At 43.1% G+C, this 26359-nt stretch overlaps 1 protein-coding gene across 2 annotated transcripts in view; it reads right to left on the bottom strand.

Moving 5' to 3' along the window:
- Window positions 1–993: 993 nt before the first annotated feature.
- Window positions 994–26359, bottom strand: part of RAB14 (RAB14, member RAS oncogene family) — a 51185-nt gene continuing 25819 nt past the window's right edge. For both annotated transcript variants that reach the window (XM_078783527.1, XM_078783526.1), the window contains exons 3-8: window positions 17668–17721; window positions 9736–9913; window positions 7711–7777; window positions 5194–5281; window positions 2777–2807; window positions 994–2643 (exon numbers count right to left, since the gene is read on the bottom strand). In XM_078783527.1, coding sequence (XP_078639653.1) covers window positions 2466–2643; window positions 2777–2807; window positions 5194–5281; window positions 7711–7777; window positions 9736–9913; window positions 17668–17721 — 596 coding nt within the window. In that variant the 3' untranslated portion in view covers window positions 994–2465. The remainder of the gene's footprint in view (window positions 2644–2776; window positions 2808–5193; window positions 5282–7710; window positions 7778–9735; window positions 9914–17667; window positions 17722–26359) is intronic.

Here is a 26359-nt window from a genome sequence, read left to right as displayed (position 1 = left end):
TGAGTAATACATGACCAGAGTATTGGCAAATCATAGAAATGCGAGAATCCTAACTACTCTCCCCAGGGAAGGAACAGGTGACAGCGAGACAACCTGAAAAAGACAACTTATGGACACTGACGGTTCTGTGATTTTTTCCCGGTGTATCGACTTCGATGGCCGTCAGCATTCACCCAAAGAACGCCGAGATCTTTACTGGTGCATAGGATTTGGGCAGGTTCAATTGTTCAAGAGAAGTTCAGTTTCATCCTCACAAACGAAACCTTCATTACCAAACTGCTCAGACATCCCTGCACGAATCTCACCCCGAACAGCTTTCCTCACTTCCTTTGACATGTTTCTACACAGGAAAAGTGCACAACTGGGTATATGTGTGCATGCATCCGTCTGTCTGCATGTGCGAATGGCCTGGATAGTTCAGGGACTTGCATCACGTTTCAATGGAATGCAATAAAGGTTAAGAGCATGGTCAGTTTTCCCCTTCCAGGGTCTTGCTAAAAGTTTCAGGAAGGACCACATGGAAAGATTGTCGAGTATGTAAAGGGTGAGGTGGGTTGGTCAACCGAGCTAAGAAATCCTTGGGAAATGGAATTGGACGGATCTCCATGTGACCAAAGGAAACCAGAAGTAAGAATGTTAGGGTTAGGGTTAAAAAAAACAAACAAAAAAAACCCCCAGTTTGGTTTACCAGGGAAAATTGCAAATTTGCAGCAAAATAATTCAGCATTGCAAATAAACTCGTGACCTATTTTATGGCACATGGGCTTTAAAGGTTCCAATATAGGACTGCTTTCAAACGCATTGGCATCCCTTATGTGCACAAACACACGATGTAAAATGGTTACCGTGGGAACCAGACAAAAGCCAATGGCAACAACCAGCATAATTTTAGGAACAAAATAAAAAAACGGGACAAGGAATCAGTTAGCGCTGGTTTATGATCATTGTTTAAATCATTTATACCACTGTACCCCTCATTCAATTCAGCGAAAAAATGCTTGGGTCAATTTATTTATTGGGAATCAATTCATTTGAAAATGAATCAAATAAATGCCTTGAGGGTCAAGGGTTTTTATTGTTATTATTTTTATATAAAAGTGTAGGTATACCATGTGAAAAAAAGTTAACCTTGATAGCTCACACATTGGGGTCAATTTTGCATGCTATAATTTGAGGGGGAGCAGAGGGATGGGAGGGCGCAAGGAAAAAAAGCAACATTCCACGTCAGGATTTATTTACAAATTAAAGAGCAATTTCAATAATTCAGTACAGTTTATGCTCTGGTTATTGCAAGCTAATTACAGAGCCAGGGAGAATAAATGGATATGTGGAGGTGATCAGGTATGACCTTTTGATTGAAGGAGAAGGTGGGGGGGGGGGGGGGAGGGATCAGAATACCAGAAACCATCTAAAATTGTGGTCCCACAGATGTACAAGCACAACACCCAGCTTAAAAATAAAGCAATGAAGTCTCAAATTGGTTCACAAGTTGCAAAATAAAAAATAAATCACATATAACGAACCACAGCATGACAGTCGACTGGATAACCTTCCCAATATAAACCGCAACTCACTATGTGGTATGCAATGTACAGCGAGGAACGTGTGTTCTGATTCCAAATGGATATCTGCCCTTACCCTGCCCATTTACAATGCTCGTCACACCAAGGACCACAATTTCCCAAACTCGAACAGCCACTAATGTGCAAAAGAAAATGTTTGTTTTTAAAGGAGGGTATTTATAAAAAGTGCTTGAAACTTCTCTGCAAACAATGCAGCACATGCTCGTACTGTAGAAGGGCCGAGGAAAAGGTGGATAATGACGGAGACAGAGACAGACGTACAATTGTGCCGATTCTGCAGAGTCAACAGACTGTACAATCGAGAAAGAGCCTTGCCGAAAGGTCTGACGTTCGACTCGGCACAGTCCAAATTATTGCATGCAGATTGGATGTCAAACACACCACGAAGGAAAAGCAAATATTTACAAATAATAATGCACCATGCTGAGAAAGGAGACAAGTAGCAGCGAAAACCAGATGACATCTCACCGAGCACAAACACCAATGCTATCCACCATCCACCATCCCGGACCTCCCCACCCACTCCTACCATCAACAACCAACTCAAAGTTCCTCAACCGGAGTTAACATTTTCATAAGGCCATGTGATCTACCCTCCAAACAATGGCAAAAGGACAATGTAGACCATTCCCACCACCACAGACAAGAGGAAATAATTCAGGAAAAAATTAGTGTGCAGTCTCAACAGTAACACAAGTCCAAATTTGTTACAAAAACACAATCGAGGGGGAAAGGCAGGGGTTAGTGGACAAATTTCCATATCGTGAGTGCAGATGTTCAATGGCATTGGCCACAATGTGAAGGGGTGGGGAGGGGGCGGGGGTCAGTCAAGCTGCAGAGAGCAAAGAGTGGACAAGGAAGAAGAACAAGGTCAAGTTTAATCTAGCAGGAGCAAGCATCCTTAGCTGGCTGAGTTTCATTTGCTAGCCGGCCTGGTTGGGATGTAGCGGGTTTGTGCTGGACACCAGATTCTGCAGCGTTTAGGTCCAGACTTCCATCCTGAATGTTCTGATAGATCTTCTTCGCAGTCTCCAAGAAAGCTTCCTCCACATTGTCGCCCCTGAATTGAACAAGGGTAATGAATCAACCATTTGGGCAAGTTGCTTTCATCTGATACAATATAAAAATGGATGCAAATCTACAACACACTTGTGGGACTTGGTGTCATGAATGCAAAATTAATCTGTTCTTACGTTTTTGCACTTGCCTCCAGGAAGAGCAAACCTGTAATGAGAAAGAGGTCTTCACACACGGCAGGAAAACATTTGATCACGTAAGACTTATTACCTTCGCAAAAGCGGAAGGTTATGTTTTGATCGCTGTGTATTTATTTGTATGTCTGTGTGTGTGTGTGTATGTTATTCGCATAACTCAAAAAGTATTCAACCGATTCGCATGAAATTTGGTGGGATGATAGGTTATTATCCGGGAACCATTTGATTAGATTTTGGAATCGATCGGGTCAAAGGTCAAGGTCAAGGTCATGAAAAGGTCAAAATCGTCTTTTTACCATAGCGCGGTCAATTTGTGTCCAATTTGTATGAAACTAATGCCAAAATGCTTTGCTACACAGATCTTGTAGTCTTTTATTTTGGCAACAAAAGTAGCTGCGGCGAAGGTATGCGCTCTACCGAGTGCCCGTTCTAGTTTGGGAATGAAGAACTACTAGTCTTGCTGGCGAATGTCAATCTGCGTCGGTGGACTGGTAGAAAAATGGATGGAATCAACAGGATGTTAAGAGGTATGATTTTAACTGCCGTGGGAAGCAAGGAGAACCTGACGTTTTGGATGTTTACCCTTTGTCAGAGAAAAAGATGAGCTTCATTGCTCCAACTAAGGGTAACTGCTTTTTATCCTCTTTTTTTTTTTTTTTTGCTTAGCATGCCTCGATCAACGGCCTATTAAGATTTATTTACAGGATCTTAAGCTCATAGTGGTACAGGCACATGCACTCGGAGCTTGGGGGGAGTGCCATCAATTTCAGGGGCACTCAAGCGGGGCATTTCCTGAGGATTTTCCTTCTCACAATGAATGCCAACTTATGGGGATTGTCGGTGTTCTTACACTTTTAAATACTGAACATCAAGCAAGAAAGTAGCACGTACCATTTTTAAAGTCTTTGGTGTGATTCGGCCGGGGTTAAAAGTAAAACTGTTGTCCTCCCAGACTCGGAGTGGACGCTCTAACCATTACACCAGAGTCTGGTGATTTCATCCAGCAATTATTTTGCAGTATTAAAAAAAAATGCCATCAATTTTAAAAGCAGCCATTTATGGTACACAGGTGGGGGAGAAGAAATGTTGCAAATGTTATTCCTCCCCAAGAAAACTCCTTTCTCTGACACCCTAAAAGCATGGTGTTGGCTTGGGAGTAGGTGAAATGGGAGTAGGTGAAAGGATACCGTAGGGAAGGTAGGATTGTATAATTGTAGCATGGACAGTGGATGTGTAGGAGAAATCTTGATGTACTCAAGTAGGGAAACTGGAGCTTAGGATTGGTTATGTGTCTTCACACAGGGGGGCAAAGCAGTGCTAATTAGCTATAGGGATTAAGGCAAATTTTACCCAGTACATAATTTTCCCTCTGCAACTTCCCCTTTATGTTTTGCTGACAAAGCTGGCCATGAAAATCTCCTTTAAACAACATTTATCACACTGGCAAGAACCCAAGCAGAGCCCATCGGAAGCCCCACCCCCCAATGGGCCTAATGACGAAAAGGCCATGCCCCCGGAGTGGTGCGATGGGGAGGTGGAGAAAGAGCCGGCAGGCCACGCCCTTGAAGGTCATGATTGGCCCAGTAGTTGTGGGCTGAGCATGGGGCGATTTGGAAAGAGCTTCACCATTGGTCAGTGTGACGTCATTGAGAAGCTTCGAGAGACCCTGGTTCTTGGTTTTGGCCAAAAACAAGCTCGCCATTTTTGTGCGCTTGGTGCTGACAATTGTGTGCGGATTTTGAGGTTTTGGGTGGTGGTGCTCTGCCATGGAGCTGAAGGCCACGCTGTTCGTCCCCAGGACAAAGAGGTGGAGAAATTGAGAGGGCCATCTTCACGACCTGTCTCCACCCCTGTCACCCACGGTGCCTTTGACGTGCGACGTTTTACCTGGCCATATTGGCCAAGTTTTCCGCTCGAGTGGCTCCGAGCCACCTTGCACTGCCGATCTCACAAACAGAACTTATTATTAGCCACTTATTGGGACCAGCTAAGTGCTGACTGAAAGGGGATTTATTTTTATTTTCTTACCTTTCCCCTGTGTAATCGTATTCGAGTCCATGTGCGGAGGTACCTCAGTTAGGAATTTAATTTACCTCAACATTTATTTCGACATTTTCACCCCTTGCTTTATTTTCATTAAATTATTTGGTGAATTTAGTGTCGTGTTTTTGTTCGTGGGTTCGGGAATAAACACGTGTTGCTTTCGTTCCGTTAAGTTAAGCGTCTCGCAGTCTCCATCTCACGCACGTTCATAACCACCATTTTCGGCCTGCCGCCTCAGGAGTAAAAACGTTCGGCTATTCGTCATCCAGCGGTCTGAATCACTGGTGACAGGACAATATATTTTGACTGACCGACACAGACACCATTTTACAACCAGTAAGTTTTCTACTCACCATTCTCCTCAGCAAACTGTTTGGCTTCTTCGTAAGTCACATCACGTTGAGCCTCCAAGTCAGCCTTGTTTCCGATCAGAAAAATTACCTGCAAGAATGCAATGGCAATCAACACAATCAATATATTCAATGGAAAGGTGCTCATTATAGGCTGGGGACAAAGCCACACCGACAAAAAGTTTTCCTCTTTTGTACCCCCATTGGTAATGCTAGAAACAACATAACTGCACCAGTCCAACTTTTAATTGCAAAGTTAAAAGTAACCTCTGTTAATATCCAGTAAATATGGGAGTAAAGGACAATGCTTTCAACAATGTAAAAATAAAAATAAAAGGAAGAAGAGGAAAAAAAAAAAAGTCAAATTCTGGTCAGAGGAATGATTTATGTAGTTCTCTCTCAAATCAGTGTTTTCTAAAGATCCTCGAATTGATGCAAGGGTTTTGCTTTTCAAAGAGCGAACTGAAGTTAAAAAAATTGGTTTGCAAGCAATAAGAGCTTTACTTCCAAAGGTCAATATGGCTCACCTGAACCCAGACAATGTCTGATAGATCCTCAAAGCAATATTAGACCAAGAGGTGGTCAGAGTTGAATGATAAACTCATGCCCCAAAGGTTTGATGTTCTTAATTGTGTTTATATTCTCAACATCCACCAAAACCCATTTGTTGAGTTCCGCATTTCCGGTATTTGGAAGTGGCAGAGCCTTAAAACTCTTTCGGAAATATTTGCACCTGATTATTATTATTATATGACATCTACCTTGGATACTGAATACAAAACACACGTAAGAAATGAAAAATCACTGGCATTTGCTTATCAGAGGGACCATGGTCCATGATGGTCCATGATGGGTCTTAGTCATAAATCTGCACCCGATAATTTTTTTTGTTGCAAACTGCTCCATTCTAATGCTATGACATAAAAATGCAATAAAATAACATTTCTGCCCTGGCACTTTTGAATAAGAAGGCCCCTTAGGCTCAAAGAGGTCAGAAATCGCACTTTTAGCACTCAACTACTTGCAGAAGTAAAAACTGCAGCGACAAAGACTGTTCTTCAAGATTTGATATTTATTATGTTGAAAGTTTGAATGGATATGAAGTCACTTTTCCCTCAAAAGAGTTCCGCTCAACCGAGGAAGACCAGTGCACTTCTAAACAGAGGACAGACTGCAGGGTACAGCTGAACTAAGCACAGTTTTGTGCTGCAAAGACGATGACAAAACAATTTTTTTTTAAATACCATGAACAAACTTTGGTATATCACGGGTGGTAAAGGTTGTGGTGAAGTTTCATCGAAATCGTGTGTGTAGGTTCTGAGAAAAAAGCAAATTCCTATTTTGGGGGGCAAGTCATCCCATAGACCACCTTAGACCCTGATTTTTTTTTTTAAATGCCAGGAACAAACTTTGGTAAAACACGGGTGATTAAGGTTGTGGTTAAGTTTCATCGAAATAGTGCGTGTAGAAAAGATGAATGTTATAATGAAGGCACCGATGACATCATGAATATATGTTGTTCCCCATGGGGAGTACTTGACAATGAGCCATGTTTCTATTTTTTCCATGGAGTGGTTTTCAGATATGGAGGTGCAAAAGTTTTTCGGGTTTTCAAAGATGGCACACGTACCATGTGACCGAGGATGTCAATCGTCATTAAAAAAATTATTCAGGAGGTTTTTGCTCGGAAATACATCATTTCAGAAATACATCTGAAATAAATCTTTCAGATGTATTTGAAGTGCAAGTTTGCTCAGGCTCGGTATTTTAATTAAAATTTTCCCGAGACCCTTTCTGACCTCTTTGAGCCTTCTTTTACGAAAGTACCGGGCCAGAAATTTTATGTTAATTTTTTGTTTCATACCATTAGAATAGAGCAGTTTCCAACAAATTTTTTAAATTTTCTGATTCAAATTTCTGATTAAGACCCTTCTTGGACCTTTATAAAGGTCCCTCTCAAATGCAAATGCGGTTGATTATCAATTCTTACGCATGTCTTGTATTCAGTATCCAATGCAGATGTCATAAAATAATCAGCATAGGGTGCAAATATTTCTGAAAAAGGGTTTTAATGGTGTTTTTAAGGGTCTGCACTTCCAAACACCAGAAATGCACAACTCAAGAAATGTGTTTTGATGGATGCCAAGGTAATGTAACACAATTAAGATCATCAAACCTTTCAGGCACAAGTTTATGATCAAGCTCTGACCAGCTCTCAGTGTGCATGCCAAGGAAGTCGAAGATCAACTTTGTGTGAACATCGCATGCTTTGTATTCAGGCCGAGGCTGTTTTCAAAGCTTTTTAATACCACAACCACCCACTTAAAATACAAGCAGAGATATGCTTCGAGCAAAATTGAGGATGACTACAACATGGAAGGGGTCTTCACACTTTCACAAAAACATGACCATCGGTTTCAAAGGAATTACAAATGTCAGCAGATACCAAAAAAGATAAGAAATAATCAGTACAAGTTCCAGGTTTGCCAATTAACAGGGACAATTTGGAGGGGGATATACCGTATTTGGGTTGGTGAGGTTCCGAGCATCAGTCAACCAGCTGCTCAAATGATTGTACGTGCTCCGCCTGGAAAAGAGATGCACGATATTAAGCACAGTTAGAGGATAGCAAATGTAACCAAGGAATTGTTACAATGTGCAAGGTTTTACAAACCAAGTACAGTACTGACAAATATTGTACACATCTCTGAAGTGTCTCTGTACTATTACCACCGAATGGATCACGAGTGAGCAATGTTTCCAAATAAACAGGTTGCAACAGAGGTGGCGTTTGAATGCACAAAGCTCCGACATCAGTTCCTTTATTTCCTCCACCATAATATCTAAAGGACATCGAGCAAAAATTGAGGTTCCAACTGAGTGATCTAATCAAATGACTGCAATTAAATGGTCAACATCATGACAAAGTCGTTCACACTTTTGGCAGTTTTTTTTTCATCCTGTGAAAGGATTGACTGAAAAGGACTGACATGCTGTGAGCTTGTCAAGTTTGAATTTATGTTCTGCAGTTTATCAGGGCTACCAAGACTAAGGGAGGGGAAAAGTATGAAAGTGTAGCATTTGATTTGCAATTATAGATCAGGGATAAAAAGGGTGGTTCATGGAACACCGAAATTACTTTCATGTTCAAGTCAACATAATCCATTTATCACATACAGCTGGACCCGAACATTTGTGAGGGATACGTTCCTGGAAAGTGTTGTGAATGTCGAATCCACGAACGTGGGGGGCCATTGTTTGAATGGGGACGGGGAAGAAGGGGGGACGGATATTTTAAAAAACTCTGCATGGTCGAGACTCAAAGAAGAGCTATGGCACAGAACAAATCAGGAATCAGGACACAACAAAGTGAACAGCAGGAGAAAGGAAACGCCAATAGCAGGGCGGAGGGAGAAAATAGACTGAGCCAGACAAACAAGGGATGCAGGTAACGATGAGGGGTAGGGCAGAAAGCACAGTGTGGACAAGATGGATACTTAAGCAAAATTTAGGGGAGAGGTAGGGGTGGTTTAACAGGTGGAGAAAAGATTATGATTTTGGAGGGGGGATGACTTGATATGGTGGTGAAGAGCTGTCTTGAAGACCTGGAGGGAAGAGTGACATTGACGAGAGCATGGAAGGTGGTTCCACAGGTGGGAAAAAGAGGAATAAATGAGTGAAGGTGAGCAGTGATTCTGGATTTAGGCCGTTTCACTACGAGGGGATTACCATTTTCCCTTCAGACTGTCCCTGGTGTTGTCCCTGGTGTTGGGCTAGCGGCTAGGGTGCCAGCTTAGGATCCAAGGATCCTGGGTTCGAATCCCAGTCGATCGCTGAATTAACGCCAGGGGGGTTGACTCAGCCTGTCATCCTTCCGAGGTCGGCAAATTTGAGTACCAGTACACTGGTAATTCCCTGTTTATCGTAAAAAGGTGACAAACAGGGTTGGCGGCAGGAAGGGCATCCGGCCGTAAAACATTGCTTCAAAAAGGGGACCAAAAAACAACAACAACCATGGTCCCCGAAAAGGCCAACCCCCACTTTGCGGGGAAGAATGGCCTCTAAACGGTGGTTTGGTTTTCTTCAGACTGTTTTCACTCACTTTAAATACCAATATTAAACATGCCAACAACTTCATCTGATCGTCATTTCTATAGTGAGGAAGTCAATACAACTTCCTATACAATGTTAAAGTTCAGCCTAAAGTTCAAGTGTCGAGGTCGACTCAAATTAGACTACAGAACCAGTTTCTAAAACTGGAGATCTATTTTACTCACGGGAAACTTCTTCCACGCATGGAATCAAGAGCAAGCGCCACTCAAATACAAAGGCATGTCAGTTAGTCTCTTGTTCAAAAAGCAAATTTGCAATGAAACGCTTTCATCGACACACAACAGTCCAACACAAATCACAATTTTATTGTCAATTACAACTACACATGAATGCAGACTTTCCAGAATGTGGTGACGCAGTACCCCTATAGCATCAATATTGTAGGCCAAAGAAAAAGCTTTCCACAAATAGCAGGGATTTATACACACTTACCTTGTGATGTCATAAACCATTAGTGCACCAGCAGCACCACGGTAATAGCTGCGGGTGACAGCACGGAAACGCTCCTGACCAGCAGTGTCCCAGATCTGCAGTTTAACCTTCTGGCCGGACACCTCGATTATTCGTGTGCCAAACTCTACGCCGATAGTGTGTGGACAGTCCGCCATGACTAGCACAGGGTGGGAACGGGGGTTTGGGGGGGGGGGGGGGGGGGGAAGGAGGGAGTGTCACAACCAGGTTTAAAGACGTGTTTAATTAAAGATATACATGCTTTTGACAATAATCTCACACAGATTTAAATGCCACAACAGCAGCAATAAGTGACAAAACATTACCGATTGCATGTAAATGGAAGGAAAAATAATTGATTTTACTTGCAACTGCCAAGCTAAGACGAGTATTATCAGGGATAATATTGGGCCAATCCATACCGACTGAAGCAGAGCCATTGCCAGACCCACCTGAGAGCTTCCTAGAAAACTTATTCATCTGCCAGGGGTTTTCAGGTCTGCAGAGTTAAACAATGCTCATCCTTTTTTAAATTTCCCCTTTGACCTGTGACCTGACAAAGGTTAACATAAAGTGAAAAAGTGGCCTTGACCAGAAAAAAATTAAAAAATACAAGACCGAAAGTCTAACAGTGGCATAGCCGGGCTTGTAAAATATTATAAACCACAAACACATATGATTAGCTTTTTAAACAGTCGCTAATGCTGTTTATAACATGAAACAAAGAAATTTGGCGGAATCCCGACATCCATGAGGAAAGTTTTACTTACTGAACTGAGGGAAGATCTACTGTAATACACCTGGAAGATGTGTATATAATATATATATACACCCCACAAGGGTTGGGTTAATAACATGCCATCAAAAAACCAGGCGAATTCCTTACTTCCACGGTTATTAGTACCGCACACCGTTTATCATCGATTCATGAACCATACACCGCTTCAACTCACTAACTTTGCGTTCATGACATTGGGATTAAAGTGTCATGGTCATATTTACTATATTATTACCATTACGAAAACGATACTACTGAAACGATGCAACTGCATGAAGAAACCTGGGATTAATTTGCCCGAAGCAGCCTGAAGGTGAGGCATAAAGCCAAGGTCTATACGTACAGTTTTGTTGGAAGAGCCACAACGTCTATGCTTTCGATATTCGATGGTCATTTTAACAATCGGTTTGATTGTTTCACACTGAATGAAAAACGTCAAGGTAGAGCATGGCGATTGCGATATATGACAGGTTCAACGATATGTTCGGCATGAACGAATTGGAATCAAAATGGTGGTGTGCGGAGTCAGCCACCGGACCGCCATAATAACAGACGTAATCACATCACCCTGTCATGTGACCAGATCCTCAGCTCTGATTGGTATACGTTTGAGGGGACATACATATGGACTACGCCTTTAAAAAAAAAAAAAAAAATTTCACTCCGGCTTCAACTTAAATGCTATAATCATGTAGCACCTTGTTTGACTCGTAAATAATAACATCAGATCCTCTCACTTTTGACAAGTTACCAGACAAGGGGGAGGTGATGACCAACTTCAGTCCATACCTTTACCCTGAAGTTCAAATTCAAAAGGAAGAAAGACAGGTGCTGGGGAAACAAGGAAGTTCCTATACACCCAATCCTAGTTGTTTCTAACTGCGTTACAAAACACGCTAACATTCACCGACACAATTAAGAATTAACCCTGTGCTAACCCCCATGGCATTTTTGCAATATTACTGCATCCTTCTACTCACTCGTCCAAAGCCTCACCCAAAGCTGGGCTGGGTCAGGATGGAAAAGACATTTCTATCCTTCTGTAACGCCCAAAACATTCACAGTGTAGTGGATGCTGTCATGCGCCTATTCTCTCAGCCAGGATATTTTCCTTCAGACTTGTCAATAAGTGTCCAAAGCACACTTATCAATTCCAAATGGAATTTCACCAAGCACAATAAAAATAAAAGTGGCTCTGTGGATAAATATTTGGCATGCAAGAGTTCACAGCACAGTAAACAATGGCAATCAAAAGTTCAGAGTCCATGGAGAAGGCAAAATTAAAATAAAAGTTCGAGTTCACGACGGAGGCACAATTGTTCTTGTGGTAATAGCTTGTTACTGCACAATAGTAATGGTTTTGGAGCACAAAACAAGTCATTGGCCATGGGGCCACAATAAAAGTCATTTGCAAGACAGCAAGTGTTTATTTTTGAGGCCATTGGCAGAAGGTTGGTCTTGCAGCAGGCTTGCCAGCACCGATGTTGCTTGCAACAGGCAGCAATTAAGGTGAAGGTTGGCTGCAGATTTTAGCAGGTGGTTTAGCAGTGTGGAAAGGGTGGTTATCTCCAACCCATTCTTTCACTCTGGGGAGGAAATGTTGATGTGCCCATCAACTTAAAAGGGCTGATGGGGACTTGCCTGGCTCGCTGGTGGAGAGGGTGACAGAATGGTACAGACCATGGTGCAGAGAGTGACCGGGTGGTACAGACCCTGGTGGAGAGGGTGACCGGGTGGTACAGACCCTCATTGAGAAATTTGGGACTCAAAAGGACCTCTCAAATACCAATTACCCTATTCTGTCCTTACTAATGGCTGAACATTGTATAGTGTGCATGAGATAATCGATTCTAAACCAGAGTACAAAATGCATAATGAGTGGGGAAAAGTTATTTCTGTGATACGTCCCCCATCCCCCACCCCTCCACCAGGTTTCTGCAGGGCTCACATGGTCCACCATCAACACCCGACTGGTGAAACCTTATATGTATGTCCAGGATCACGGTCCTAATTTTCCTCCACCCCCCACTTGTGGAATCGACTTCCACATCTTCAAGACTGCTATTCACCACCATCAGATTGTCCACAATAAAAAACCATGATCTTTTCTACCCTCCCTAACACCACACAAATCCCCCTTTCCAATTTTCCAGTTTTTCCTCTTTGGAGTTTCCTTCTGTATCCATCTTGTCCACCCCATGCATGCGTTTTTGCGTCCTGATCCGTTCAATGTACTAGCTCTTCCACGAGTCTCAACCACTCTTCTACGAGGAAAGTCTACCTCCCCCCCCCCCACCCTTTCAAAATTCCTCGCCCCCCCCCCCCTCCTGAGTTGATACTTGGTGGAAGCACATTTAACAACAATTACAGCTGAGTCTTTTGGTATACATCGATACCAACCTTGCACACCTTGATTGGGCAATATTTTCCCATTCTTCTGCACAAAACTGTTCAAGCTCAGTCAAGTTGTGTGGGGAGCATTGGCCATATCTTCAAGTCATGCCACAGATCTTCGTTTGGATTTTGGTTGGGGCTCTGACTTGTCCACTCAAGGACATTTATCTTTTTGTTGCTGAGCCACTCCAGTGCAGCATTGGCTGCGTGGTTCAGGTTGCTTTCATGCTGAAAGGTGAACTTCCGTCCCAATTTCAGTTTTCTTGCACAGGGCAGCATGTTTTTCTCCAGGATTTTTCTGTATTTTGCTGCATCCATTTTCCCTTCTATCCTAACAAGAAACATCCACATAACATGATGCTGCCACCACCATGCTTTACAGTAGGGATGGTGTTCTTTGGGTGATGTGCTGTGTTGGGTGTATGCTAAACTTAACATTTTGCATTTAGGCCAAACATTTCCAGAGGTTTCGTCAGACCACAAAACTTTTTGCCACATGGCTTCAGAATCTCTGGAGTTGTTTTTTGCATACCTCAAAATGGGACTCAAGGTGGGCTTTTTTGAGTAATGGCTTCCTTCTTGCCACCCTGTCATACAAGCCAGACTTGTGCAGTGCTTCGGATATTGTTGTCACATGCACACAGTGACCAGTCTTTGCCATAAAGGCCTGTAGCGCTTTCAAAGTTGCCATTGGCCTCTTGTTGGCCTCTCTGATCAGTCTCATCCTTGCTTGGTCATCCAGTTTGGAGGGACGGCCCGATCTAGGCATAGTGTTGGTGTACCATATGCATTCAGCTTCTTAATGATCGTCTTGACTGTGCTCAAAGGGATATTCAAGGCCTTTGAAATATTTTTATACCCATCCCCTGCTCTGTGCCTTTCCACAATTTTATCCCGGAGGTCATTTGAAAGCTCCTTGGTGCTAATGGTTGAGTCGTTGCTGTGAAATGCACTACCCAGCATAGGAAACCTACAGGAATAGTTGATTTTATTCTTAAATAATCAGAATCACAACAATTTAACACAAGTGGAAGCCAATTAATTTGGTGTGTGATTTTGAAGGTGATTGGTTACACCCGAGCTAATTTACAATTGCTATTATAACATATCCAACCAAGATATTCTAGTTTTGCATTTTAAATTAATTTTCTGAAATTTGTAGAATTTGTTATTCACTTTGAAGTTGTGGGTTGCAATGTGTAAATTAAGGTGGAAAAAGTCCGATTTAATGCAATTTAATTCCAGGCTATAGGGCAACAAAAGGTGAAAATTTTGAAAGGCGGGTATAGACTTTCTATTGGCATTGTATGTACACAAAAATAAATCCCACAATGGTAGTCCTAAAGACCTATTTACTGGCTGCCTAGCTTGCTGGTTTCATCTTACAAATTTGGGCAAGGCCCTCATGAATTCTTCCAACTCTATACTCTGCACAAATAGCTAGCTGGGTAGTGTGGCCCAGATTCAGGACTCTGCTGGTTTAGCCTGCTATGGCACTCAATATCTTGGAGCAAATCCGAAGTGTCTCCCTCTCGGTGTCAAACTATTTGTGAGGCCCTCCTTGGCTCCCACTGTGGGTCCTTCCTGGCACACACTGTTGTCGCACACGTAGACTTGTTTAGGTGTATTTGGAGGGAGCAGTCATTGGTGTCTGAGGGTTGGATGGGCTTGCAAATGGGACGACGCATGGCTCATGCTGCAGATGGAATGTGAGACAGCACGAGACACTGACCTCGTCTCGGGTACTGGCTCTCACTTGACTGTTGGCGTCCATTCGCACTGGCAATCACATCGTGGGGCACTGAAATTTCCGACTCCTGTGATCACTCATGATTCGGCCGATTTAGTGGACTCCCTCCTTGACCGACTTGGTGCACTCACGGCTCACAAATATCCCAACAACGCACACTCCCTATTGTGAGGCTTTCCCCACACCACGAGGGCGAAACATACACTTCCACAGCAAAAAAGTTGCTCAAACGTCTCCTCCAGGTCAATGCAGCTGCAGTGGCCACTCACAGACACACCAAGTTCATATGTGTGAAAAGCTGTGCACCATTTTGACAGTCTCATTGGGCTTGCACATGCGGAACCACCATTTTGACACGGTCACATGGGGAGGAGGGCAATTACAATGGGTGAAGGATTAAGATTATTAATTACAGAATGAAAAGAGACATGATATACGAGTAGCATCAGGACAAGTTACAAAAAAATCCTGGTGACGTGGGTCCATAGGCGTCATTTTGTTTCCATTGAGACCTCTATTTTTGAAACGACAGGATGCTGTGCTATTGGATGCACCAATTTATCAGATATAAGTTTTAAAATTTACATGCATTCCCTCCACATGCTGGAAGGGGGAAAAAAAATGGAAAATAAAGTTAGTCGCCCGAGATGGAAACCAACTTTGTAGATGTTTGTGTCAGGTAAGTTGTCTTTCTGTGTGTGTACATTTATGTGGTGTTGTACCCTACTGCCAACTACAATATGATTACAACTCATAAACAGACATAAATCACCGAACATGTATCGCTAATGCATGACATATCATGAACATCCTGGCAAAGTTGCAACAAGTAAACATGTCACGCCGTGTGTGGTGTGTGTAATGTTGTAAGTTTATGCATTTATTCAAACTATTATATTGTACTGCATAAGTAAAATTACATCTATATTTTCCAAAATTGCATCTATATTATATTTTCCCCACTTATTGAGTGACCTTTGGCTATGTGACTAGCAAAATTCCATTGAAAAGTGCCAGAAAGTCTTGTGCCATAGGTTGAATACTGAGGTTTGGTTTGAATGCATTCAAGTGACACTAAAATTAGGGTAGAGGAAAGAATGAGAACAAAGATGGAGAGAGCACCAAGATTAAAAAAAAAAGTTTGTATTATTTGGCAATGAGGTTTTATATGACATATCGGAATGATGAGGCACGATTTGAAAGCATTAAAAAAAACGTAGGGGAATCAGAAGAGCGGAAGAAGAGGGAGAAAACAAGAATAGTAATAGAGCGTATTAATGAACTGTAGGAAAAGGGAAACAATTTATGATGAGACATTTAATGGGAATATAAAAGAATGAAGGATTACATGCATATTCATGTTTTCAGTGGTACAGCACTGAAGTGAAAAGAAGGTTGGAAAAAAAGATAGCCCCTTCACGAATAGCTCATCTTCATTTTAATGCAGCAACTTTTGTTCCTTCTTTGTTTTATAAAAAAAATTCTATCCTATTCTGTCTGATTGAAGAAAAAACAACAAAAAAAAAAACCCCATTCCTTTCCCTGTCTGCATCTTCTCAAGATCTGCCAGGATGGCTCAGAGGTACACAAACTCGTCTCTTAGCTGTTTAAACCGAGTTCAAATGCTGACCCAAAAAACCAAATGTCATCCCGGGGTTTTACAGGCAGGGTGATTCAATCCAATCCGGTGTCTTGTCTGCTGGCATTAGTTGGTGGACGTTAAAGATCCCAGTGTCCTTCAGTGTCAGACGACTTCCTTCGTGAAGAGAAGGTGAGCTATCGCCAGCACCATGGTCAAATAAAAAATTCCTGACCAACTGTTGGGAAAGGAATGGCAAACCACCAAGTAACACCCTCGCCAGGAAATTGCTACGGTAGGTAAGGATCTGCTATCAGAATAAACCTTTCCAACCTCTCTCCCACCTCCCGCCCCCCACTCATAATTGTGATATTTTCCAATTCTCTTCTCTCTCTCTCAACTCTTCACTTTCCTTCAAATTCTTTCAAATTTATGCATTCTGTTACTATATGTTTTTATTCTACTCTCTACACCTCAAATTAGGCACCCGTCAGTGTGAACCTATACTCGCACATTACACCATTTTGGCACAGTTTGTGCGATTTGTCTCGATCCGTCTGTCTGATCATATGCTAATTCTGACACGGTGCAAGGAAAAAAAAAAGAAGCATCAACTAATATCTTCCTTTTGGGAACAGAGAAAGACCGACATTACGCTTCACGCAAAATGGGAACGTGTTCAGTGCGCTACGCTTGATGGAAACAAAATGGCATCAAATTGCCTGTTGCTGCTACTCATAGTACTGTATGGTGTTTCTCAGCTGGATTTACCAAATGACCCACCAGGCCTGGTATTTGGTTGCCACGACTACAGGGGTTAAAACTGGACTGGGCCCATTTGTGCCAACCCTGATTACAGCAAGGAACAAAAAAGGCTGGAATCTGGCCGCTAGTTTTTTTTTTTGTTTTTTTTTTTTGCACAGGTCAATTTTGGGACTAGTCTGACGCTGCGAACATCGTAGCTCGATCTAGACATCGAACAACCCGTTTCTGGCTTTAGTTTCGACCCCTACTAATCTTGAGAATGCAAGTTCACATAGTTAAGTCATTGCGAACATCACTAGGACTTGTGAAACTACTTAACACAGACAGCTCACGGCCCCTCCAGAAACCCATTCATAGCCCCCTTGGGGGTCACGACCCACCGTTTGAGCAACACTGTCCTAGTATATAGGGACTCTGGGGCTCGGCCCGAGGGTAACAAGGAACATCCGATACACTTAAGCCGACATTCATAAACAGAATCAAATAATTAACCCTTGATTAAACCCCAAATCATTTTCAAAACAATATCTCAATGATGAGCCGAAAAGTTACATTCTTGCATTGCAATGAAAATTATTTTACAGAAAAACATTGAATAAGCATATTGAATACACAACCTAGAATGGGTATGTTGCACAGATTACTCACATTTCTTCTCCGTGAACTGGTGAAGCAAACACGACTTCCCCACGCCCATGTCGCCTGCAGAATAAATGCAATTTTTTTTTTCAATAAAAATGCGATAAAGCATCATTTACATGTATGCACACTCCTCCAAGCTGTATTGCCAAGGTCCAAGTATCAACCCAATAACAAGATGATATTCATAAAATACCAATCTTGAGAAGGACTTGGTGTAAGCCAACTCTTCTGTTTAAGGTAAAAAAAGAAATTTGATCTTATATGACTGCCAGACCATGTGACCTATGATATCATAAATTCACATTCTCAAATATACTAATTGTTGCGTAGATCATGCTCAATAAATTTCAAACTAATCAGACGAAAGCATTGCAATTGTCGAATGACGTCATAATGAAGGCACAGTCATCATTAACGCTTCTTCCCAATAGTTATTTCCAATAAGCCATGTTTCAATTTTTTTCCATGGAGCGATTTCGGAGATAGAGGTCAAAGTTTTTATGCTCTTCCAAGATTGCACCCTTACCATGTGACCGATGACGTTATAATTATCACTCGAAAAAAAAAAATCGACACGAATAGACACATACTATGGTGAAAATCTTGTGCCAATCGGTCCAACGGTTGCCGATAAAATGCATTTTAAAAATGCAGACGTATGTACGCACCCGATCGCTTAACCCTGCTTTTCATTTCGCGAGTGCAGTGAAATAATCATCTTGGTGTTTTACAGGGAAGGTAATACATTAATGTGTGACCTCCCCCACATGGAGATCAAACTGGGTGTCGCATCTGCTGGCATTAGTTGGTAGACGTCAATGATCTAAGTGTCCTTTGAGAAGAGCAAGCAAATTATCAAGATAATTATCGAGCAAGAAGAGCAAGGTAATTATCGCCAGCACCCTGAACAAATGACAAATTCCTGGTGAATGCTAGGCCTGCAAAACCAGTTCTGAGAGTTGGGGAAGGTGGTGGTGGTGGGGTGGAACGTTCTGCCAGCCAACCATACAAGAATGGGGGAATAATTGGGGCCGTTAAAGTAGTATGGTTACATATATGCGTGCAATATAACACAAGGTAATGCTGGACCTCAGGGTGGATACAGAGTCAAATCTACAACCCGAACAATCACCAGCTTAGTGACGGGCTGTTTATAGAGACAATACATCGTCCACCAGGACCACGTCCAACAACCAGGCCAACAGGTCTGTTACTTAGTTTCTGGCATACAGAAGCTCCAAGGAGAATCTGTTGCTGCAGCCGAATCTCGGCCGTCGAATAGGATGGGTGCCAAGTGATGTACCAAAGATGAACTGGTGTGGTTTTATGTGACCTCCGATCCAGGTTAGGCACCAATTCCCAACGCCCGTGGAGTTGCTCATGTCAGGCTTACAATTCCAATTGAAGAACCAAGTGCCAGTCCAACACAGATAGTGAGAAGATGTTTAATAAATAATAATAATAACTAGAACTGCCACTTTAAACCTGCTGGCAGTGATGACCGGTTTACTCGCACCCACTTTTGATACAACCCCACTTTGACACGCCCCCGCCACACACACACAGACACACCAACCCCCCCCCCCCCTGCACACACACTTCCCTCCACACCCACACACATCCCCCCTACACGCACGCCCCCAACACACACACCTCGTTTTTTCATTTGTTCCTCACAATTCTAACTAACACTAACACACTAACACACACACACACACACACACACACACACACACACACACACACACACACACACACACACACACACACACACACACACACACACACACACACACACACACACACACACACACACACACACACACACACACACACACACACACACACACACACACACACACACACACACACACACACACACACACACACACACACACACACACACACACACACACACCTCGTTTTTTCATTTCTGTTCCTCACAATTCTATCACACACACACACACACACATCCCCCCACCCCTAACACACAAACACATGCACACATCCCCCCTCCCCCCACACATACACACACATCCAACACCCCCCTCCTCCACGCGCACACCCCAACCCCCCTCCCCCCCACCCCAACATGCACACATATCCACCCCCCCCCCACACCCCAACATGCACACATATCCACCCCCCACCCCCCCCCCCCCACACATACACACCCACAAACACGTCCACACACATGCACATCCCCACACATGCACATCCCCACACATGCACATCCCCACACACACAGACCCTCCCCCCCCCCCCCCACACACATACCCCCACCCCTAACACACACACACACACACACACATCCAACCCCCCCTCCTCCACACACACCTCAACCCCCCACATACACACATACATTCCACCCCCCCCCTCCCCCCACACACACACACACACACACATTCCTCCCCCCCCCAAACCCACACCCACACATGTCAATCCATGCACTGATTGCAGAAAAAGCCATTTTAAAAAGAAAATTAACCTGAAATTGCAGAGACAGAATTATTTATTTTATCTGAGAAGCCAAACGATTCTTCTTCTTCTTTAGTGGCCCAAAACTTTGTGTGAAATGCGATAGAGTTTAAAAAAGTCAGAATTTGACCAAATCTGTTTCATTCGTTTGTTAATGTGCCTCACCTATTAGTGGGACAACTTAGCATAACAATTGTGCATTTTGTGAGGAAAGCACCAAATTTGGCACACTAGTAGACTCATATTATGAAAAGATCTGGATATTGGGCCATCTCAGATTCAGAGATTTGATTTTTGCAAGATTTCGATTCGATTGGGATCGAAGAGAACACCTTCTTCGTCTTCTGTACAGTGAAGTTGCCAGCCCTGAATTCTCTGGCTACATCTGGGTGCTTCATTAGGAGTGCAACCATGTCCCTCAGGTGAACAGGGACCCACCTGGCATAGTGTGTGTGGTCTAAGGCATGGAACCGTGGGACCAGTTGTCAGGGCATCAAGGTACATCGTGAATGAAGCCTGCCGCAGAGAACGCACGTAGACCAGTACCAACATCTCTAGTTCCAGCACAGTTGCCCAGTACTGAAAGTTGGGAATGTCTTCTCCTCTCTGGTGGCACCAGTCTTCAAACTCAGGCAGGTCTTCTGCATCATCAGCATATGTCATACAGTGGCGTTCATACGCACGGTGTTGCAGGATGTGCAGTGCCGCTGGAGTGATTTGATGAGCTCTTCTTGTGCGGGTGACGTGGGCAGCTCGCAGGAAGGAGTCGGCCGTCCCTGGCGTTGCAATCTCAGCTTGCAAATCTGCAAAATCTGCAAATCTTGCAAAAATCATATCTCTGAATCTGAGATGGCCCAATATCCAGATCTTTTCATAATATGATAGTCTACTACTGTGCCAAATTTGGTGCTTTCCTCACAAAATGCACAATTGTTATGCTATATTTAGCTTAGCTGCCGGACTATATTGACAAATCTGCAATTGGAATTTCATTTGAGGTTGAAATGACCGCGGGAGATCGTGTGATAGTGATCACTGCACATCGGATTTTTATGTGAAAAAAAAAAAATTTTTTTCACATAAAACCGCTTTTTTGCGTGCAAAAAAAATATTTTGCTATTTTCAGGGAAAAAAAATATTTCGCCCTTTTTCGGGAAAAATAAAATAAAATGCCCTTTTTGGTCGAAAATGTCTGGCAATGCTAAAAAAAATAGGGAATTTTTCGAATTTTTTAACTGCGATCGAAATTTTTAACTGCGATCGATCTCAAAAACAAAACGTTGCATCCACTTGCGTGCGTTGCGTCCCCAGCGTGTACAGCAGTGAGGCGGTGTACTACAGTGAGAGAGTGTACACAAAGTGTGAACAAGTCTCCTATCAAGATGAGTGCTGCTCTTCGTGACAAGTGGCTGAAGGAATTCAACGCTGGCGGCGATGGGGCCACCTTCAAGTACGTGTCGAGTGACACGGCTTTCTGTCGAGCTTGTGAAAAGACTTTCCGGGCGAAGCAGAAGTCTGAGCTGGCCCAACATGTCCGAGGAGACCGCCACAAGAACAACTTGGCCTTGAAGAAGAAGAGGACGGTCACGCAAGCCACCATGGAGGACTTTGGTGGCGGAAAGAGGCACAAGTGCGACGTCGTGGCTCAGGAGCTGTGCCAGGCCATGTTGGCCGCTGGCATCACATGGTCGAAATTGGAAAACCCTGCCCTCCGGTCGTTCCTGGAGAAGCACATCACTCTCCAGATCCCCGATGAAAGCTGGATTCGAAAGCACTACCTCAACAAGTGCTACGCCGAGGCCTTGGCGGGGATCCGTGCCGACCTCGGACAGCAGCCCATCTGGCTGTCCGTCGACGAGACGACCGATTCGGCAGGTCGATATGTGGCCAACATCATCGCGGGACGCTTGTCCAAGGAGGGGTACTTTCGTCCCCACCTCGTCCAGTGCATGTTTCTGGAGAAGACCAACTCTGGGGAGATCGTGCGCGCAGTCAATGACACGCTGCGCTATCTTTGGCCTGATTTCAAGCCGGAGTGCCTCAAGGTCCTCGTCAGCGACGCCGCAGCCTATATGATCAAGGCCGGCCATGCCCTGAAAGAACTCTTCCCGGACTTGCTGCATGTGACTTGCGTTGCCCACGCGCTCCACCGTGTCTGCGAGACAGTCCGAGAAATGTTCAAGGACGTCAACGACCTGATTGCCACGACGAAGAAGGTGTTCGTCAAAGCCCCGTCGCGTGTTGTCCTTTGGAAGGAGCAGCAGCCCAATCTTTCTCTCCCCCCCGGAGCCCATTCTGACTCGGTGGGGGACGTGGATCGACGCCGCGGTGTTTTACGCTGAGCACTTCGAGGCCGTCAAGGACATTGTGGACCAGCTGAACGATGACGACGCGATGGCAATCCGGAGTGCCAAGGACCTGTTCGGAAAGGCAGACATCAAGCTCAGTTTGGTCTTCTTAAATGCCCACGTGTCGTTCATCCCGAAGATCCTTAAGCAGCTGGAGGAGGCCGGCATGGAGCTGGCCAAGGCCTTCCAGCTCCTTGATCAGGCCAAGGAGGAGCTCGAAAAGATCCGAGGCTGCCGTAAGGAGATCCTGCTCACCAAGTTCAAGGCGGTGCTGCAGCGCAATCCCGACATTGGTGTGCTGAGGACAGTGGCTTTGATCCTGGATGGAGATCAGCACGGATCTGAGGTTGGTGTGCCGGCTGGAGTCAAGCTTGCCGACATCCCCCTCTTGAGGTACTGCCCCATCGTCAGCGGCGACGTGGAAAGGTCCTTCTCCGTCTACAGAAACGTCCTCACCGACCGCCGACACCGCCTCACCAAGGAGAACATTACCAAGATAATGATTTCAAACACCTACTTTAACCGTTCCTAAAAGGGTCTTGCAATTTCTTCTAGTCCTCTACTTATCAAACAATGCGGTTGCAATAAAGGTACCTGAACGTCATTTTTTACCTGTTTACTAGCCCAGAGTGCTTAATGTTGTGCAGGAAAAAGCTTACCATTTTTTGTTCTTTTTTTGACCGATTTCTGAAAAATTTGGTAATAATAAAAAATAAATAAAACGGGGGAAAAAAATATTTCGGGATTTTTTCACATAAAAAAAAAAAATTTCCGCTTTTCAAAACATAAAAGGCCTATTTTCTTAACATAAAAATCCGTAGTCTACTGATCACGTCCTGGAAGGACATCTTCTTCTTCTTCAGTAGCTCATAACTTTCAGTGAAATGCGACCGAGTTAAAAAAGTCAGAATTTGACCAAATCTGTTTCATTCGTTTGTTAATATGCCTCACCTATTGGTAAATCTGCAATTGGAATTTCATTTGAGGTTGAAATGACCGCGGGAGATTGCGTTATCGTGAGCACGTTCTGGAAGGACAAATCGGTGTTTCTTCTTCTTTCAACAATAAAGACTTATAGCTTCGAGAACGTGCATCCAATCATCTTTAAATTTTGCACACTTGTTCCGCTTGATGAGAGCAACATTGCTTTAAAAATTCAAGTCGATCTATGCAGTGGTTCAAGAGTTACAAGCTTTTTAAAATTTAACTTCCATTATTTATTGCGGCCAAACCATGTGACTTATCAAAACGTCTGAAGTAACATTGAAACATCCCCCCATGCGGAACACATGTGTAAAGTTTCCACTCGATATCTCCACAAATTATGGAGGTGATACCATTTCTAGTTTGAGCTTTAAAACGTCATAACTCTGAAACCATGTGTCGGATAACGTCGTGCTCGCTGACGTTTTTGTTCGTCATGGGTATGCGAATACGCATGCCAAGTTTGGGCTCGATCCGTTCAGCCGTTGGAGAAAAATGGGTTTTTCGTGTTTTTTCACGAAAAACAAGATGGCGGCCGAACTATGTGACGTATGACTTCGAAACTTTTTGCAATCTGAGTTTTTTTTAAATAAGCATCTGGGGAAAAAATCCCATTTTCGGGGGAGAAAATTTTTTGTTTGACGAATTCTAACCTCAACGTTTGACGTTAGCATTTTTAATATACTCGATACACATCTTTTGTTCCCATTGCAGAGTTCTTTAGAGTGAGCCATTCCTCAAATTTTTCCATTTAGCCGTTTCGGAGATACAGAGGGGCAAAGTTGGATGTGTTTTACAAGATGGCGCCCATACCACGTGACCTATGACGTCATAATTAGCAATATGAAATTCTACCAGCCGAGACGACCATTTGAGGAAAATTTCCTGTCAATCCGACCAGCGGTTGCTGAGAACATTAATTATGAAATTTTCGGAGGTGCAAAATAGGGCGGAAGAATAATAATAATAAGAAAAACTCTAGCAGTAATAATAGGTTTCCTCTCCATTTCATGGAGAGTAAACCTAATAACTGTTGAAGTTAATGGCACGCCATCGCAAATCCCCACGCTTCCCACTTAAAACAAAGTTGAAAGATGGCAAAAAATTCCACAAGGAACGATCCAAATAAATAAATAAATAAAAAAAAAAATTTTTTTTTTAAAAAAAACGACAAGGAACGATCCAAATGTTGAATCAAAAATCCACCCCGCCCCCCCCCCCCCCCCTTTTGACCTGTGAACCTGAAATCCCCAACCGGAAGTGAAATCCCAATATAATTGTTAAATATTTCATGTGTCTAGCAATGTTGATTGCACTTAAACTTGGATTTTAAAATGTGCCCGTAATTGCATTTTTCGGTATTTGACCTTTTGACGACACCACAAGGGGGAGGGAGGGCGGGTGGGGGGGGGGGGGGGGGAGGGAGGGTCAAGACCAAAAATGGCTGCTCTTGCATCTTTATGCCATTTGTTGATCACAACTACCAAGGTTAGTGAATTTCTGCCCAACTGTTTAGGAGATTCCTTGGTGGACGGGCAGGAGCAAATACCTCCCCCCTCCCCCCCAGTTTTTTCTTTCTTCCAAAAAGCATTGGGATAGTCATGTGATATAATTAGCTAGTAGTCATGCGTTCATCTTGGTCGTCATTCAATAAAGTGTCACACCCACAGAAGGATTAGAAAAGAATAATGCACATTACTGTTCTTAAAATGTTTTTTTTAAACCCCTGCTGTAGCAGGGAAAATATGGCCTTAAAACGATCATTCATTCAAAATGTTTGTTAAAAACCTGTACTTTCAGCTAGGTCGTTCACAGAAAGTATACAAGTTGGGGCTTTCTTCCTTGACCACTTATGTTGTTAACAGTAACATTTTCCCACCATATCCTCAGTCTTGCATACGGCTCCTCCTGAAACATAAGATCGGACGACAATCTGCTACATGGCGTAGATTTCATTTGCTTAGCGTTTCACTTCTGCATGCTTGACAATTTGACATATGATTTCCTTCCAAAAGCTATAGTATTTACTGCACGACAATTACATCACCACGTGTACCTTTAGTAATACATATTCGCCTGCCCTCCGGTTACATGCCAGGAGTTTTATTACAATGGGTGCACGAGTTGCCTTTTGATCAAGCGCAAAAGCAATGTTTGACGCACCTTGCACAAACATTATTGAATTTAAAGTGAGAAATTACTTTTGACACTTGCAACCGACAAATTATTCTGCAGTTTCACTTATAACCCACAGCAATTCTCTAGCATTATCTTTTCAACACGTTCATTGTTAGTTTGAGTGACAGCAGTTGTTTGCATATGTGAATGCTCAAGATCACTCAAATTCAGACATTTTTGAACTTGGTACATTATTTAAACACAAGTATGTGAAAAACAGGCTTATCCAAATTATACAGACAGTATGATGTAAGAAGTTGTCGATTTTATGCTCTTTATAAATGACTGAATGACACAACCTCTTCTACAGCACTTGTGAATGGTGATCATCTCAATTTAACCAATAATGCTTTGATCAGTATCGATGCCAGTTCTTATACAACTTGCTCAAGATAGACTATTGTTGTATAAAAATTGAGCGTTGAATAATTAATTTTTTTTTTTTACATGAAAGAAAAGGTTCCAGCATTAGCTTTTCCCCCCTAATTTGCCCATGGGTTTGGTACCTATCCATACATACATGCTGCACCACCCACAATAAACTGAAGGGTATCAATTGTCATGCCCAAAATTTGGCTGGCATTGCACCAGATGCTTGACCATCTAAAAAACGATGTTCAAAGAGAGCCAAAGAAAAGCTGTTTAATAACCACAAGCACAACAAATACCTTTCAAAGAAAACAGAGGGAAGTAAGTAAGCTGAAACAAAA

Source organism: Myxine glutinosa, chromosome 8 (assembly GCF_964187855.1).
Source record: "Myxine glutinosa chromosome 8, kmMyxGlut1.1, whole genome shotgun sequence".
Taxonomy (NCBI): domain Eukaryota; kingdom Metazoa; phylum Chordata; class Myxini; order Myxiniformes; family Myxinidae; genus Myxine; species Myxine glutinosa.
This window is presented reverse-complemented; position numbering and strand designations above follow the sequence as displayed.